This window comes from Carassius auratus, chromosome 12, assembly GCF_003368295.1.
Source record: "Carassius auratus strain Wakin chromosome 12, ASM336829v1, whole genome shotgun sequence".
Lineage (NCBI taxonomy): Eukaryota > Metazoa > Chordata > Actinopteri > Cypriniformes > Cyprinidae > Carassius > Carassius auratus.
The window spans coordinates 1,089,132-1,104,697 of record NC_039254.1 but is presented as its reverse complement, the minus strand read 5'-3'; the positions used below and the strand labels follow the sequence as shown (position 1 = coordinate 1,104,697).

The 15,566-nt window shown below is 37.0% G+C and overlaps 1 protein-coding gene across 2 annotated transcripts; it reads right to left on the bottom strand.

The window, feature by feature from the left end:
* Positions 1 to 208: 208 nt before the first annotated feature.
* Positions 209 to 11,345, bottom strand: LOC113111393 (neuropeptide FF receptor 1). 2 transcript variants are annotated; one of them, XM_026276053.1, is made up of 4 exons: positions 11,210 to 11,345; positions 6,021 to 6,353; positions 2,435 to 2,534; positions 209 to 1,107 (listed from the first exon to the last, which is right to left on the bottom strand). In XM_026276053.1, the coding sequence occupies exons 2-4, from the start codon at positions 6,325 to 6,327 to the stop codon at positions 366 to 368; spliced, it is 1,149 nt and encodes a 382-aa protein (XP_026131838.1). In that variant the 5' UTR covers positions 6,328 to 6,353; positions 11,210 to 11,345; the 3' UTR covers positions 209 to 365. The 2 variants fall into 2 exon arrangements, with proteins under 2 accessions (XP_026131838.1, XP_026131839.1); XM_026276054.1 differs by lacking the exon at positions 11,210 to 11,345 and having other exon boundaries at positions 6,021 to 6,400.
* Positions 11,346 to 15,566: the final 4,221 nt, after the last annotated feature.

Here is a 15,566-nt window from a genome sequence, read left to right as displayed (position 1 = left end):
ATAATACAGTAAAATGTTGCAATGGCAATATTAAAATATAATATAACATCCCAATGCTAATACATTTTTTAACTTATTAGCAACTATAATAACAGTAGCTGAAATATTACAATAGCAATATTTGTATCTTTTTTTTTTATACTAATATTTTTTATGTTATTTACGTTTTCATATTCTAATAATAATAATACATTTTTGTTTTTGTATGTTTTTCCAAAACCATGCATCCATGCTGTCAGTGTGTGTGTTTGTGCATGTTTGTGTGAGAATGTGTGTGTGTGTGTGTGTGTATTTATATGTGTTTGTGTGTGTGTGTGCATGCATGTGTGTGTGTGTGTGTGTGTTTGCATGAGTGAGTCAGTGTCTCAGTCCAGATCCTCCAGCACCAGCTCGTCTCTCTGTTCTCCGCTGCAGAACTCTCTCCGGCCGTCGCTCTTTGCGTTCGTCTCGTCTCGGTCCGCAAACACACGGTTGTGTTTCCACGCTGCGTTGCGTCTGGGCTGCGTCGGCTCGTCCACCACACACAAACCCAGCTTAAACGCCTCCTGGAATCCACGCCGGAAGTTCTCGTTGAAGTAGCCGTAAACGATAGGATTGACGCTGCTGTTGAAGAAGGCCAGCCAGTGAGCGAACGGGAAGACGTAGACGGCCACCAGGTCCAGCTGAGCGGCCGAAAGATTTCCGTAATCCGTCAGCATCATGAGGATCCAGAGCGGAAGCCAGGAGACGGCGAAGAGCAGCGCCACCATCAGGAGCATGTTCACCACGCGCAGCTTGCGGCGGAAGACGGGCGGCTTGACCAGCCTGACCGCGATGCGTGAGTACATGATGAAGATGAGCGTGACCGGAGCCAGGTAGATGTGTGAGAAGAGCACAGTGGTGTAGATCTTCCTCATGGTTTGGTCGGGCCAGGCCTCCCAGCAGGTGTAGAGCGGGTGCGTCTCATTGTCCCCGTCCACGGTGAAGTGTAAGACGTCCTGCGAGACGGTCAGCGTGACGGCGGACGGACACATGATGGACACGGCCAGCGCCCAGATGAAGGCGATGGTGATGATGGCCTGACGCCGCGTCAGCTTCTGCTGGAACGGATAGACGATGCAACGAAACCTGGAACACAGGAGATCAGATCTGAGCCATCCGGACCAGACTCTACGGAAGAAACTAAACCATGCTTCGGGAAACCGGAGTTACATGATTACGAGATTAGGAAGTTTAAGGGATACTCCATCCAGAAATGAAAATTCTGTCATTAATAACTCACCCTTATTTTGTTCCAAACCCGTCAGACCCTGTTTCATCTTCAGTAATGTACAGACTGTGGGCGACGGGTGCCTATAAATTACTGCTTTGTTAAATACAATGTGTGAAGTGTCTGTCAAATGTGTGTGTGTGTGTGTGATGACATCTTCTACTTAATGGTGCTTTTAAGATCTGTTTCGACTTACTTTCTTTTGTGGAGCACAAAGGGATTTTCATGTTCATCTGTTGTTCTTTTCCAAACAATACAAGCACATTGTTATCACGTCTGTCAACCGCCAGACTGAAGCTTTATAGCAGCTCATTTCCTTCTGAAGTCAGTGAGAACTGAATGTTTTTGATGAATCATAAAAAAAAAAGAATTATTGTGAGATTAAAAAATTCAAAAAGTCATAGTTATGACATGAAAGACTGGAATTATCTTTAAAAATCAACATGACATCACAAATGATCTTTGAATAAAAAGTCAAAACTTAATATTTGTAAAGTCAAAATTATGGCAAAAACAGAAATTAAGAGATTAAAAGGTCAAAAACAGTCATAATTATGAGGAAAAGTGACAATTAGAACATACTATGTCATAATTATGATAGAAGAAGTTTAAAAAATCTGTAGAATTATTAAGAAAAAGTGAAAATTCTGGTATTGAAAAATCTAAATTATGCAACAACAAAAAAATTACAGGATATAAATAAAATCTAGTGATAAGTCATAATTATATGAGACAATTATGACAAAGTTGAAATTACCAAAAAGCTATCAACATGAAATATCACGGTTATTAAAGTCAAAATGGTAAATTTAAAGACTGAAATTGAAAAGTCAGTATTTTGACAAAAAATCATCAGTCTCAATAATGGCATGCCATATTTTAAGATAAAAATTGTCCAAATAAAGTCATTAGAAGTCAAAAGTATTTATTTATTTGTTTGTTTATTTTGTTGTTCTTTTCCAAACGGCCCCAGCACATTGTGAACACACTGTCTGTCACCGACCAGAAGCTTTATTAGTTGATATGAGTGTTTCTGAGAGAGTCATGAGGGTTTGGAAGCACATAAGGGTGAGGAAACGTTGACAGGATGATCAGTTATTAACTGAAGTCACAGAGTGATTGGTTTTGCGTGTCTCAGCGTGTGTCTGTATCCATGTGAAGTGCAGGAGGGAGAGAGTTATTAACCTTTCCACTGCGATGGCCACCAGCGTGAAGACCGACGCCGAGACTGACGCTCCCTGGACCAGTCCACTCAGTTTACAGATGACCACATCAAACGGCCAGCCTGAGAGAGAGAGAGAGGGAGAGAGAGAGAGAGAGAGTGTGGGAGAGAGAGAGAGAGAGGGAGAGAGAGAGAGAGAGAGGGAGAGAGAGAGAGAGAGAGTGTGGGAGAGAGAGAGAGAGAGGGAGAGAGAGAGAGAGAGGGAGGGAGGGAGAGAGAGAGAGAGAGAGAGAGAGAGGGAGAGAGGGAGAGAGGGAGAGAGGGGGGGGGGGGGAGAGGGAGAGAGAAGGAGAGAGGGAGAGGGGGAGGGAGAGGGAGGGGCATACAGCTCAGAGAAACAAAAGCACTGTACAGTATATATTTTTTTTAGAAAGTTTCAGAATATTCACTTCTTTTGTGATTCCACAGTGGCAGCTGGCACACCTAAAATAGATGCAGAATTATTTTTTATAGTCTCAATAAAAAATGTTTACTAAACTTGGGCTATTGTTGTTTACTTAGAAAAAATATATATATATATATATATATATTTTTAATCAACCCTTTCACGCGTAAGTTCAAATATTTTAACTGACCCCGTGTTTCCATGGCGACGCGTCATGATTGTCACGTGACACACCGCAGCCACTAACAGATGTATCGCTATCCGTTTTATTTAATTTTTCATTTTTTATTAAAATATATACATTTTTTTAAAAAACATTTATATACAAAAATTATACCGATTTTTTTGTTTAAAACCTTTATAAACTATCTTGATCTATAAGGAGATGAGTGCTGCAGTTCAGAGTCCTCTCAGCCGGATTTAACGTACAGCACTTGAATTCCCCAGTTTCTCCCGAAATAACGTTACATGAAAGTAAGTGGCTGTTGAACTGGACGAAGAATAGAGTAAACCTTATTGTTCTGCTATGTGTGTCTGATATATGAATAAAACACGTCGACAAATTACATTTGATTAGATAGTTAGATTTGCTGCTTCCATAGACATCAGTGTGTATTTTACAAACTACCAATGTATTGTTTTACTAGTGATTATGTATATTTAAATGTATGAAACCTAAAATAAACACTATGTGGTTGAAAACACTGCATATTAATTGTGATATATGTCAAGCGTTGAGCGCGTGCGTCTCTGGCTCAGTGCAGCCGACGCGCGAAAGCTGTTTGAATCTGGCAGTTCTGTGACGTCACTGAACATTCTAAATCAGACTCTCAGGGGCACAGACATAAGAATCCAATATATGGGGCAATAATGCTCAAAATGTTAAAATGTAATTTACATTTTTAATTAATTTTGTTAAAATATATCTGCCGACATTCGGACTGCCAACCAATCAGCAAACAGCAGCTGACTGTGACCCCAGCAGTCTATGATATAAACAGATCATTTTTGATTGCACATTGATAGCTAGCAATATGTCGCAGAGCTCCTTTCTTAATTGTTTTTGGACAGCCGGACACAAGGCCTTAACCTTACACCTGATGAGGATGTTTCTCCCTACCGGGCCCAACATCAACAGACAGTGTTGTCAGACTGGAAATGTCCAAGTATCTTACCAGAAGTTCATAATTATCGTATTTGAAAGAAAATTATTACATTTAACAACTAACTTCATTTTGACACTTCCTCCAAATTACCACTAGGAGTATGGTTGGACGGAAGCAGTGCGACAAAAATACTACCCCATAATTTTGCACAGTAATCTGACAATAAATGTGGCACACCCAGATTTTCATATGCACACCCAGAGTCTCTTTTCAGGCTACACTACTGATTCCTGGGAATAATTTTTTTAAGGTAAGTGGTTGCAAATGACTTATTTTAGATACACTTAAATAAGCAAATTTAGTTGACTAACTTTCAACTTTTTTTTAAATGTAGCTAAAATAAATTGTTGCAACCATTTACCTTAAAAAAAAAAAAAAAATTTAGCATAATATATTTTTTCAGTGCAGCTTCCCTAAATCTAAGTTATGACATATGGTAAGTAATAATAATGGCATGGAAAAACTTATGACATAAGTTAAAATTATCATGAATATCAGCACTTAATTATGTATTTCTTCAATTCAAAATGTGACAGAAAAATGTAATTATGACATTAAAAAGCCATAAGATTAAATAGTAGAAATCATGAAAAAATTTGAAATTATCCAAAGAAATCGACATAAAATGTATTTGTTAATAATATGATTCTAAATATTTCTTAAAAGTCCAAATGATAGGATGGAGAAGTCAAAATGTCATAATTATATGAAAAAAGTTGAAATTATAACTCTAAAAAAAATCTTAATTATTAATTCCAATCTAATTATTTTAATTAGACATAAGGACACACGATTATAAAAAGAGAAGAAAAAAAAACGTTTTAACAGTTAAAATTACAAGATGTAAAAGTCAAAATTGTGCCAAAATTTGTAATTGTAAGATGAGAAAGTAATAATAATAACACAATATACTCCAATTACTACATTTAATTAAAAAGTCAAAATAACAAGAATGAAAAGTAAAAAATTATAGTGCAATGTTTTAATTATAAAAAGTCAAAATAATGACAGATAATAATAATTATGATTATTACAGAACTACTGGACATTTTATCCAACATTAAAGACAACATTTTGCACTGAATTCTCCTTAAGATCTTGCAACACCTAAATAAATAAATCATCCTCTTCTGATTACACATTTTGAATGTACATATTTGTTTTCTTTTATGCCCAATAATGTAAACATATATTCATGTACAGTGTGGGAAAAATACAAGCAGGAGGCTGTGTCAAAACAATAAAAAATATCATTACACGTTCAACAGATTGATGCAAATGAAGGAGGTTTTAATGATCTGTGACCCATCGGGTGTTACAGCTGTATTTAACATCCAACAAACTGATAAATCAGCTGGAATATGGATGCTTTACCCAACACATGTTCTGATGTGAATGATGAATCTAACAGTGTATAATGCTGTCATCCAGCACAAAAACACTGATGTAAACATGTTTGCATTTGCAGAATGAGACTCTGTTGACTCCTACGCTTTAAAAGCCCTACATAACATTTCTTCTGGTGCTTTCCTTCTGATTCTACTTCACTTTGAGAGTAATGAATGCACGGAAACACAAAGGTAGTGTGTTCGTTATGCAACAGTCGCACGAATGCTGCTGCCTCTAATGCTAGGCTTTTCTTCAGCGCTCGCATTTGCCGAAAAATGACTGAAATGTACTGAGACCCACAACAAAGACCCACTAACCAGTCGAAACTAGAGGAAACTAGTTCATCCTGAAAATGCTTTTCCAATGCAAAACACAGATGCAACAAAAATATGTAATGTTTATATATATAATATATATAAACACACACACACATGCATGTAAATGTTTGCAGACAAAGCATGCACACTCATGTTTTGTAATAGAGATGAGGGTGAGTCACATGACATCTACGGCTCTGCTGATTGGCCGAGTGAGTCCTCATGAAGATGCATGCACATACTAACAGACAAACTCTCTCCAGCTGCATCAGACCTGAAGTTACAGATGTACCTGTGATCAGGTTGTCCACCAGCGTGATGGGAAGACATAAGATGCCCACCAGCAGGTCGCTGATGGCCAGGTTGAGTATGAAGATGTTGGTGACGGTTCTCATCTGCCTGTTTTTCAGCACGATGAAGCACACCAGGATGTTTCCCAGCATGCACAGCGAGAAGATGAGCACGTAGGCCAGGATGATGACGGAGGCCACGGCGAGGGAATGCTGGTAGAACGGTAAGAACGTGAGGTTCCTGCTGTCGTTGAAGAGCATGCTGTGGTTAATACTGATGTTCTCGCTGTAGAAGAAGTTCAGATCCATCGCTGAGAGCGCTTCCAAATCTAAGACTGAGAACAGACAGAACTTAGCTGTTGCAGGAAATGAATGGATTTTTGTCTTGTTTTGCAGCACAAATGTCTTCTGTTTACTAGAGATGCAAACTGCATCTGGATGAAGTGTGTTTTCCCTGAAAACCAGACAAAATATCTGCATGTGGGGTCAGAAACATCATCTAGTGTTCCCTCTGAATTAAATCGATTTTTTTGGTGTCTCAATGCATTATTTTTCATTGATTTTTCAGAAAACAACATCTGATGTAATTTTGCATCTGATGTAAATGTGTGTTCATTTAAGAGCGTTTAGGGGTCAAATACTAACATTTAAATCTAATTAAATTTAGTAAAGTAATTTTATATACATTTATAAATGTGTAAAACTTAAAATATATACTTATTCTGACCAGACATATAAAAAAGTAAGAGATCATATTAAATATGATTATATTTTAGATGATTAAAAATGTATTATTAGATTTTTTTTTTGTGTGGGTGTTTTCTGTAAAGCATGGTAAAAAATGTATGATAGTAATTATTTTTCTCAGAAATGTTCATTTAAATCTTTATTCATTCATTAATTCATTCATTTTAGGTTTGAAAATCCATTTTAATATATCAAACAATTTGCAATAACTAACACCACTTAGAGAAATGAATTAAATGAAACTGTGAAGGTCCTTTATTCTTATCAGTCGTTAAATTAGCTGTGATATCTAAAAGTAGCTCAGAGCAGCAATTACATGATCAGAAACTGAAGCCAAATCAGTTCAACTGAGATCCAAAGAGTTAAAAGAGCAGTAGTTTAATGTTTCAAGGGTTATGAGCAGATGTGACCTTCATTTCTAACTTTGGCTGCTGTTATCAATTCATTTTAATACGCTGATGCATAAGCACGGTCCAGCCTCTGTGTTGACCGGTAAGGTCTGAAGATTAACTTTACATCAACATAACAGACAGGCAACATGGCTGACATTGAAAACATGCATTACATTTTATTCTTCTACAGAGTCTACAGAAAGCAGAGCCAAAGCTGTAGGCAAACGATTTCTAGTTATAAGCAAATTTGCATCCTCTTCCAAACACACAGTGCGCTTCTGTAACTGTTAAGGTTACACTTTTATCAAGTGAGAAGTAAAGAGACTCGCATTTGGTCAGATATATATATATATTTGAAGAAATGTACATACAGTATTGTTCAAAATAATAGCAGTACAATGTGACTAACCAGAATAATCAAGGTTTTTCGTATATTTTTTTATTGCTACGTGGCAAACAAGTTACCAGTAGGTTCAGTAGATTCTCAGAAAACAAATGAGACCCAGCATTCATGATATGCACGCTCTTAAGGCTGTGCAATTGGGCAATTAGTTGAATTAGTTGAAAGGGGTGTGTTCAAAAAAATAGCAGTGTGGCATTCAATCACTGAGGTCATCAGTTTTGTGAAGAAACAGGTGTGAATCAGGTGGCCCCTATTTAAGGATGAAGCCAACACTTGTTGAACATGCATTTGAAAGCTGAGGAAAATGGGTCGTTCAAGACATTGTTCAGAAGAACAGCGTACTTTGATTAAAAAGTTGATTAGAGAGGGGAAAACCTATAAAGAGGTGCAAAAAATGATAGGCTGTTCAGCTAAAATGATCTCCAATGCCTTAAAATGGAGAGCAAAACCAGAGAGACGTGGAAGAAAACGGAAGACAACCATCAAAATGGATAGAAGAATAACCAGAATGGCAAAGGCTCAGCCAATGATCACCTCCAGGATGATCAGAGACAGTCTGGAGTTACCTGTAAGTACTGTGACAGTTAGAAGACGTCTGTGTGAAGCTAATCTATTTTCAAGAATCCCCCGCAAAGTCCCTCTGTTAAAAAAAAGGCATGTGCAGAAGAGGTTACAATTTGCCAAAGAACACATCAACTGGCCTAAAGAGAAATGGAGGAACATTTTGTGGACTGATGAGAGTAAAATTGTTCTTTTTGGGTCCAAGGGCCACAGGCAGTTTGTGAGACGACCCCCAAACTCTGAATTCAAGCCCCAGTACACAGTGAAGACAGTGAAGCATGGAGGTGCAAGCATCATGATATGGGCATGTTTCTCCTACTATGGTGTTGGGCCTATTTATCGCATACCAGGGATCATGGATCAGTTTGCATATGTTAAAATACTTGAAGAGGTCATGTTGCCCTATGCTGAAGAGGACATGCCCTTGAAATGGTTGTTTCAACAAGACAATGACCCAAAACACACTAGTAAACGGGCAAAGTCTTGGTTCCAAACCAACAAAATTAATGTTATGGAGTGGCCAGCCCAATCTCCAGACCTTAATCCAATTGAGAACTTGTGGGGTGATATCAAAAATGCTGTTTCTGAAGCAAAACCAAGAAATGTGAATGAATTGTGGAATGTTGTTAAAGAATCATGGAGTGGAATAACAGCTGAGAGGTGCCACAAGTTGGTTGACTCCATGCCACACAGATGTCAAGCAGTTTTAAAAAACTGTGGTCATACAACTAAATATTAGTTTAGTGATTCACAGGATTGCTAAATCCCAGAAAAAAAAAAATGTTTGTACAAAATAGTTTTGAGTTTGTACAGTCAAAGGTAGACACTGCTATTTTACTTTGAACACACCCCTTTCAACTAATTGCCCAATTGCACAGCCTTAAGAGCGTGCATATCATGAATGCTGGGTCTTGTTTGTTTTCTGACAATCTACTGAACCTACTGGTAACTTGTTTGCCACGTAGCAATAAAAAATATACTAAAAACCTTGATTATTCTGGTTAGTCACATTGTACTGCTATTATTTTGAACAATACTGTATACGGCATCACTAAGACTCTATAGTTTTGATTTCAAGGGAATGCATTAACTGAAATAAATCAGTGCAATGTTTATATATAAAAAGCCTCTGCTCAATGTAATCTAAATATTGTTATGCTCAAATGCTGTGTGCTAAACCTTTATTGGCATGTGATGATATTTGAGATAAGCTTAGGCTCAGGGTTTGTAGATCAACAGCTCTGCACTTTACCCTGCTTCATATCTGAGTCTCCTGGGCATGCTTTCCTGCTCTATAAGTCTCTAAGTTACAGCTTGAGTGAAATCTACTTCCCACGGCGAGCACACGGCCGTCGATGCTCCCTAAATGTGTTTAATGGCAGGAACTGAGTGACAGCGAGGGCTCTAGAACAGCTGCAGCTCTGGGTGGACTGAACGTTATCATGATGCCAGAGATGATGGTTTGGAAGTATTAGATCAGTGTCATGGGTGCCACTGTGCAGGTTAATTAGGCGCCTGTGTCAATGAGTGTTATTGCACTCTCGTTCTCTTTTAATTACTCATTGCCATAGGAACCAGAGAAATGTCTCACCTATTGCTGGAGCTGCTTGAGTGTGAATCAGAGACGCAGCGTGTCTCTCCTCTGCATCTGTCATGAGAATCCTGCTCGTTAGGTTCTCTGTTCATCAAGTGATGCAGGTGACAAAAGGAATTTAGCTTTGCATGCAACACCTACATGCCACTTCAGAAGCGCTTCTGTCTTAGTCGACTAAAAGGGTACAATTTAGACTGCAAAGGTGGACTGTGAACTGTTTAATGCAATGAATGCATTAACACATAAATATATAACAAGTATGCAAAAGTGCATACTTTACTACTGGGACCGAGCAGGCAGAATTTTGTCTGGGTTTTAGTCTTTACACAAAAGCATCTTTACTTTTAGCATCATTACACCAAAGTTTGAGTATGCATAAAGCAACCTTATTTCAACCTTATATCAAAATCACTAAAAAGTGGCACAGAAGTGCATAATGTATTCTGGTATGTATTGTGTACTTTACGCTGAATTTGAGCTGGCACTAAGCAGCCTTAACTCAGCTGTGTAAAGAAGTGTGTAGTTTACACCACAGAGGTGGCACAGAAACACTTCTGAAGCTGCATTAAGGTGTCTTTAAACAGACTGTAGTTTAATGCTGCTCAGAGGTGGCATAAATGCATTTCACAGCAATTAACAAGCTGAGCTGGGTCAGAGCAGGCTTAATTTAGTCTGGCTTTAACTCTGCATAACATTTACTCTTAATTTTGAGATTTTCTGACAGGAAACTGATTTTCTCTTCAGCCATAGACTGCAAGAAATTTGTGATATGAGATGCAAGTCATACATTTATTTGGCAAACTACAAGACTGTATAAGTAACCTGCAAAATATGCAATAACAGGGTTATTAGTCATGCAGCACCACCTAAATTATGCACTTTCTCTTATACATTATGCATGCATTTTTAACTTTAAATATTGATGCTGAATTGCAAAAGTCCTTGACATTCTCTGTCAGTGTGAATCCTGCTGGGCACCAGTCACTGCTTACTGCAGAGGATCCAAACACTTTACACCAGGTTCTGATCAATCTGAGAGCATCAGCGAGCGTCTGAGCCGGTTAATACTTTCACACACTGTCATAAGAGCTTAGGAGAAGATACAGCGCTAAGATGAGCTCTAAGGATGGATATTAATATGTTCTGAGATTAATCACATCTGAAGGTGTGTTTATGCTTTGTTTTTACGTTTTGAGAGAGTACAGCCAAACTTATCTAAAAACAGGAATCCAGATAATTTAGCATATGCTTTTATATTGAACACTGATTTTACATCAATAAGTAGGCTACATATATAAAGTAATTAAAAAGATTTTAATTATAATAATTATCATCATCATTGTTGTTGTTTTCCTCCTAACACCAGAAGCTTTGCAGGTTTATCTCACGTGTGATTGTGCATGCTGTCGGATGAAAGATGCATGTACGGATATTATCATGAAAATAAAATCTACAGATTTGATGGAAGTTGGGTATGAAGACATATGAAGTTACCTGGTAAAGCTGTACGTCGCTGTTGATATCAGCGCTCCATCACAACGCTTATTAATTAAATCACATGCTCATTAGTTCCCGGATAAATGCAAAGTGCTGAAATAAGACTCAACAGATGTCGATACTTTCAGACACATTCCTGCTCTCACGCTCGAACAGCACTGACAGAGAGAGAGAGAAGCGGAGTCTAGGTGTGTGTGTGTGTGTGTGTGTGTGTGTGTGGAGGGGGGAGAGAGAGAAGCAGTAACTCTGTAACTTAGTCGTAATGCATACAAATGCATTTATAATATAATATAATATAATATAATATAATATAATATAATATAATATAATATAACACGTATAGGTGCTGTATAGTAGCTACCCCATGCAAAATTTACATTTAACCCACGGCTAAAATATCAATACTTTAATATAGGCCTATATATATCTATAATCATATTTTGGTATAGCGCTCTTAGAAACTCTCTCTCTCTCTTTCTCTCTCTATTGTTAAGAACCGCTGATCTATAACTGCCTGTCAATCATTTGCGCGATTGGGTTTGCTGACGTCAGGTTAGCTGACGTGTGATTGGAGGGCGGGGTTTGGGGTGGGGGGAGGTGGGCTGTCAAAATTTTTGTTTAATTAAATTCTACGTCTTTTCCTTCCGAGAAAATGGTTTCCTTGAAAATAATACATACCAATTCATTTTCTTGTCATTTATAGATTAATTTAATTTAGATTAATTTAATGCTGCTGAATGTTTTAGCGCTCAAATAAATAAATAAATTAATTAAATAAATAAAAGCTAAAATAAATAAATATATGTATAGTGTTATTATTGATATAAATAAATGTTGAAATTAGAAAATGTAGCGACTAATCTCGTAAAATGTTGTCTTATGTTAATTGATTTTTATTAAGATAAAACAAATAACAGAATAAAATAAATACATATACAGTATATGAATCAGAAATTAATGACCGGTAATATGTTAATCTTGATCAGTCTCATTTACATGTCTCAGCTCTCTGCTCTCCCTGTGGTCTCACTCAGATATCGTTTCCCTCTCGTTTATTTCTGTTCAGTCTTCTTGTTCTCCCAGGCTTGAGTCTTTCTGTGCAATGTGCATCACAATGAATCAGGAGCAATGATGTGTGTGTGTGTGTGTGTGTGTGTGTGTCTGGAGAGCCTCATATCTGCACAAACACTCCGGACGCTGCTCAACTCTATTCTGTTTCCTCTGGTTCTTTTAAACTCATCTTCTCTGAACTTACATCATTCACTCGCCTGCACCAACTTTCTGCAGCTTTGTGTAAATCAGTGTGATTTCTGCTAATGATGACCCTCAGAACAAACAGCAGAGTCTGAAGATCCAGCCTGGAAGGTCAAATATTTAGAGGGACTATACTTTTTTTTTTTTTTAGCATAAAAATATATACATACTAAAGTGCATTTTTTCAAAAACATTAACTAAAAGAAAAAATTACACTTCTTTTATTAGTTAGTTGCCAATTCAACATTTCTCATTTGCATTTAGTGCTTAAACTAACACAAAAACTAAAGTAAAACTTTAAAAAAAAAACACCTAAAGCACTAAAACCCCAAAATATTTTTTATTTAAACAAAATAAACATCCACCGAAAGCAACACTAACAACCTAATAATGAAAACTAATAAATAACTAAAAAACTATTTAGACATAAAACTATAAAACTACTAAAAAAAAGTTCAAAGAGGAAATATACAATTAAAATATTCTGAATATGAATCACATCTATAATATCATCTGAGTCAGACTAAAATGACACATGAGAGAGATTGTAATAGATCTTCAAGTGATGGTGTGACTGAAAGTAATTACCATGAAAGAATCAGACATCGCCAGGAAGAACAAGAAAAAAAGTGTCCTTAACCAGCTAGTCAGTGTCCTTAACCAGCTAGTCAGTGTAACCCATGCGTCTCAGATGACTGGTTACTGTGACCTCCAGCAGTCTGTGTGTGTTTGTAACACTGAACACACAAACCAATGCATACTGAAGCAGAATGGCTCCAGCAGTAGTGTTCAGATCATGTGCTAGTGATGTAATTTTAGGATGCTCATCTTTCAAGAAGTCATATTTTCATGGGTTTTCAGCACACATTTATTCGTCTGTTTGTTGGAGATTTATCAGGAGCAGAGTATGAGTGATAACACATTCATGCTCTTTTTTTTGATGCACTAAAGTCAAATGTGCTGCAAATATATTTATCAACACCATATTTTTGGTGTATTTCCTTTTATGAATAATGCAACAGAGTTATTTATCATGGACTTAAATAAAGAGGTGCATGCAAACTGGCTGATATTCTCCTAGAAATAAAACATGATTTTATTCAAATGTTTTTGTACTTTTGCATTGCACTCTAAAATCAAATAAAACATGACTATTAGTTTAATCAGGCTTAATTTATATGAAGTTGTTCAGATATAAACGCAATGTGATGCTATTTTCCGAGAATGCCTTTATGATTGTATTTATTTCTGGTTTGTGGCTCTTTGTACTGACTCACGTCACATCTCTGATCCGACATGTTTATAGCTCATAAAGCGCTCTTATGATGTGACGACGAGCTGAATCGAGTGGATTAGATGAGGGAAACATCTGGAATATCCAGTGATGGTTAGGATGGCTTGCATACACCCAAACCATCCGTTTATAATCAAACTGATGTCTCAGGTAAACCCCCTGTCGATTCCACCGAGCTTGATCTGAGCTCAATCCCACTGAAATGCTGATGTAGACCTGAAATAATCCGAGCAACAGGAGAAAGTAAAGCAGGTGAACACTTGAATATGGCTATTTAAATCAGAGTAAAGATATCTATGCACATGTGCAGAGGGATTATCTGTTTATGCATGCAAACTGATTTTAAGATGAAATATGCTGTTCATTCTGATCTGAAAGCCAAGATGATAAACGCTCTGAGAGTTTGGACCAATCAGACGCTCACAGAGAGAAGAATGTGCTGTTTCTGAGAAAGAGCAAAGTGATTATCACGTACAGTAGGTCCTGAAATTATTTTAATAATTGAAAGTAATTCAAGGACATTCAGACAGTGAGATATGAGTTTCCAAACACTTTTTGGGCCTCTATTCAAAATTCTTTCTCTCAAACAAGACTTCTGAATAATGCGAGTAAACAGAATATTTACTTGGATCAAAAATAAATCATATTTGTACATATTTGCATACTGTGAAGTGATTATCAACCTCTGTTCTTGTTTGATTTTCGGGAGAAACATGTGCATTGTATTTCTAATCACGCAGCCAATATTCACACAGCCCATCATATTAGAAATATCAGTGAACAATAGCTGCAATCAAACCAGAGTTCCCATAATCACCAGAGGCAGCATTACACACCATGACTTAATCATGACCAGAAGATCCTCGACTGTCAGAAACATTCACATCCGCTGTGTTAACAGTGACACAAATATATTAAGAAAGGCATGGTTTGACTGTAGAAGACAAAGTTTCTCATGCATTTTCTGTTTGCTCAATCACTGCTGCATTATTGATGTGTGGACCTTATTCAGATCAAATGTAGAAGAATGAGTGGCACATGAAGCAGAGTATCATCTGAGTCTCAGGGGTCTTCGTCTCTCAGGAGGAGGAGTCACAGATAACCAGCTCTTCAGGTCTCGTGCTTGAGACGCTTACTTCAGGATCTGCAGTTTTTAAGAAGGTTCAAGAGGCTGAATTATCCCTCGAGAGCAGCTCGAAATATTCTGCTATTATTACTCCAGCTTCTCCTTATGCACTCTTTATACCGAAAGCTCTCATAATGCACTGTTAAGAGTCGCAAATCTTTACGATCTTAATCCTCAGAGTATGAGGGGACGTGACTCTGCTGAGAACGAGACATGGGAAATGAAAAACATCTTATATTTATATTATTAATTATTAGCTTTTCATCTCACAAACCCGCTGCATTTCCTTCATGAATCCCATTTTGGGAAACCTTGATATAATGCAATGCATAATTCATTTTATGTTAATATCGGTACGTTACAATATTATCCTATTTAAATCAATGTGATACATGTGTTAGGTCAAAAGTAATCAAAAAGTAGTCTGATTACTTTACCTAAAATCTGTAATGTAATAGATTATGTTACTAACTACAAATTTTGTCATGCAATTTGGAATCAGTAATTAATCTACCGAGCTCTGTATATATACTCTAGTCGACATTTTGATCAAAAAACTTTATCAAAGTTGTTCTAAGACAAGAATGCATTTTGGTTTTAGATTTTAGGACAACTTTGATAAAAGGTTCTGATCCACTTCAAATGTTGACTATTACTAGTCTTACTATCATAATATAGTA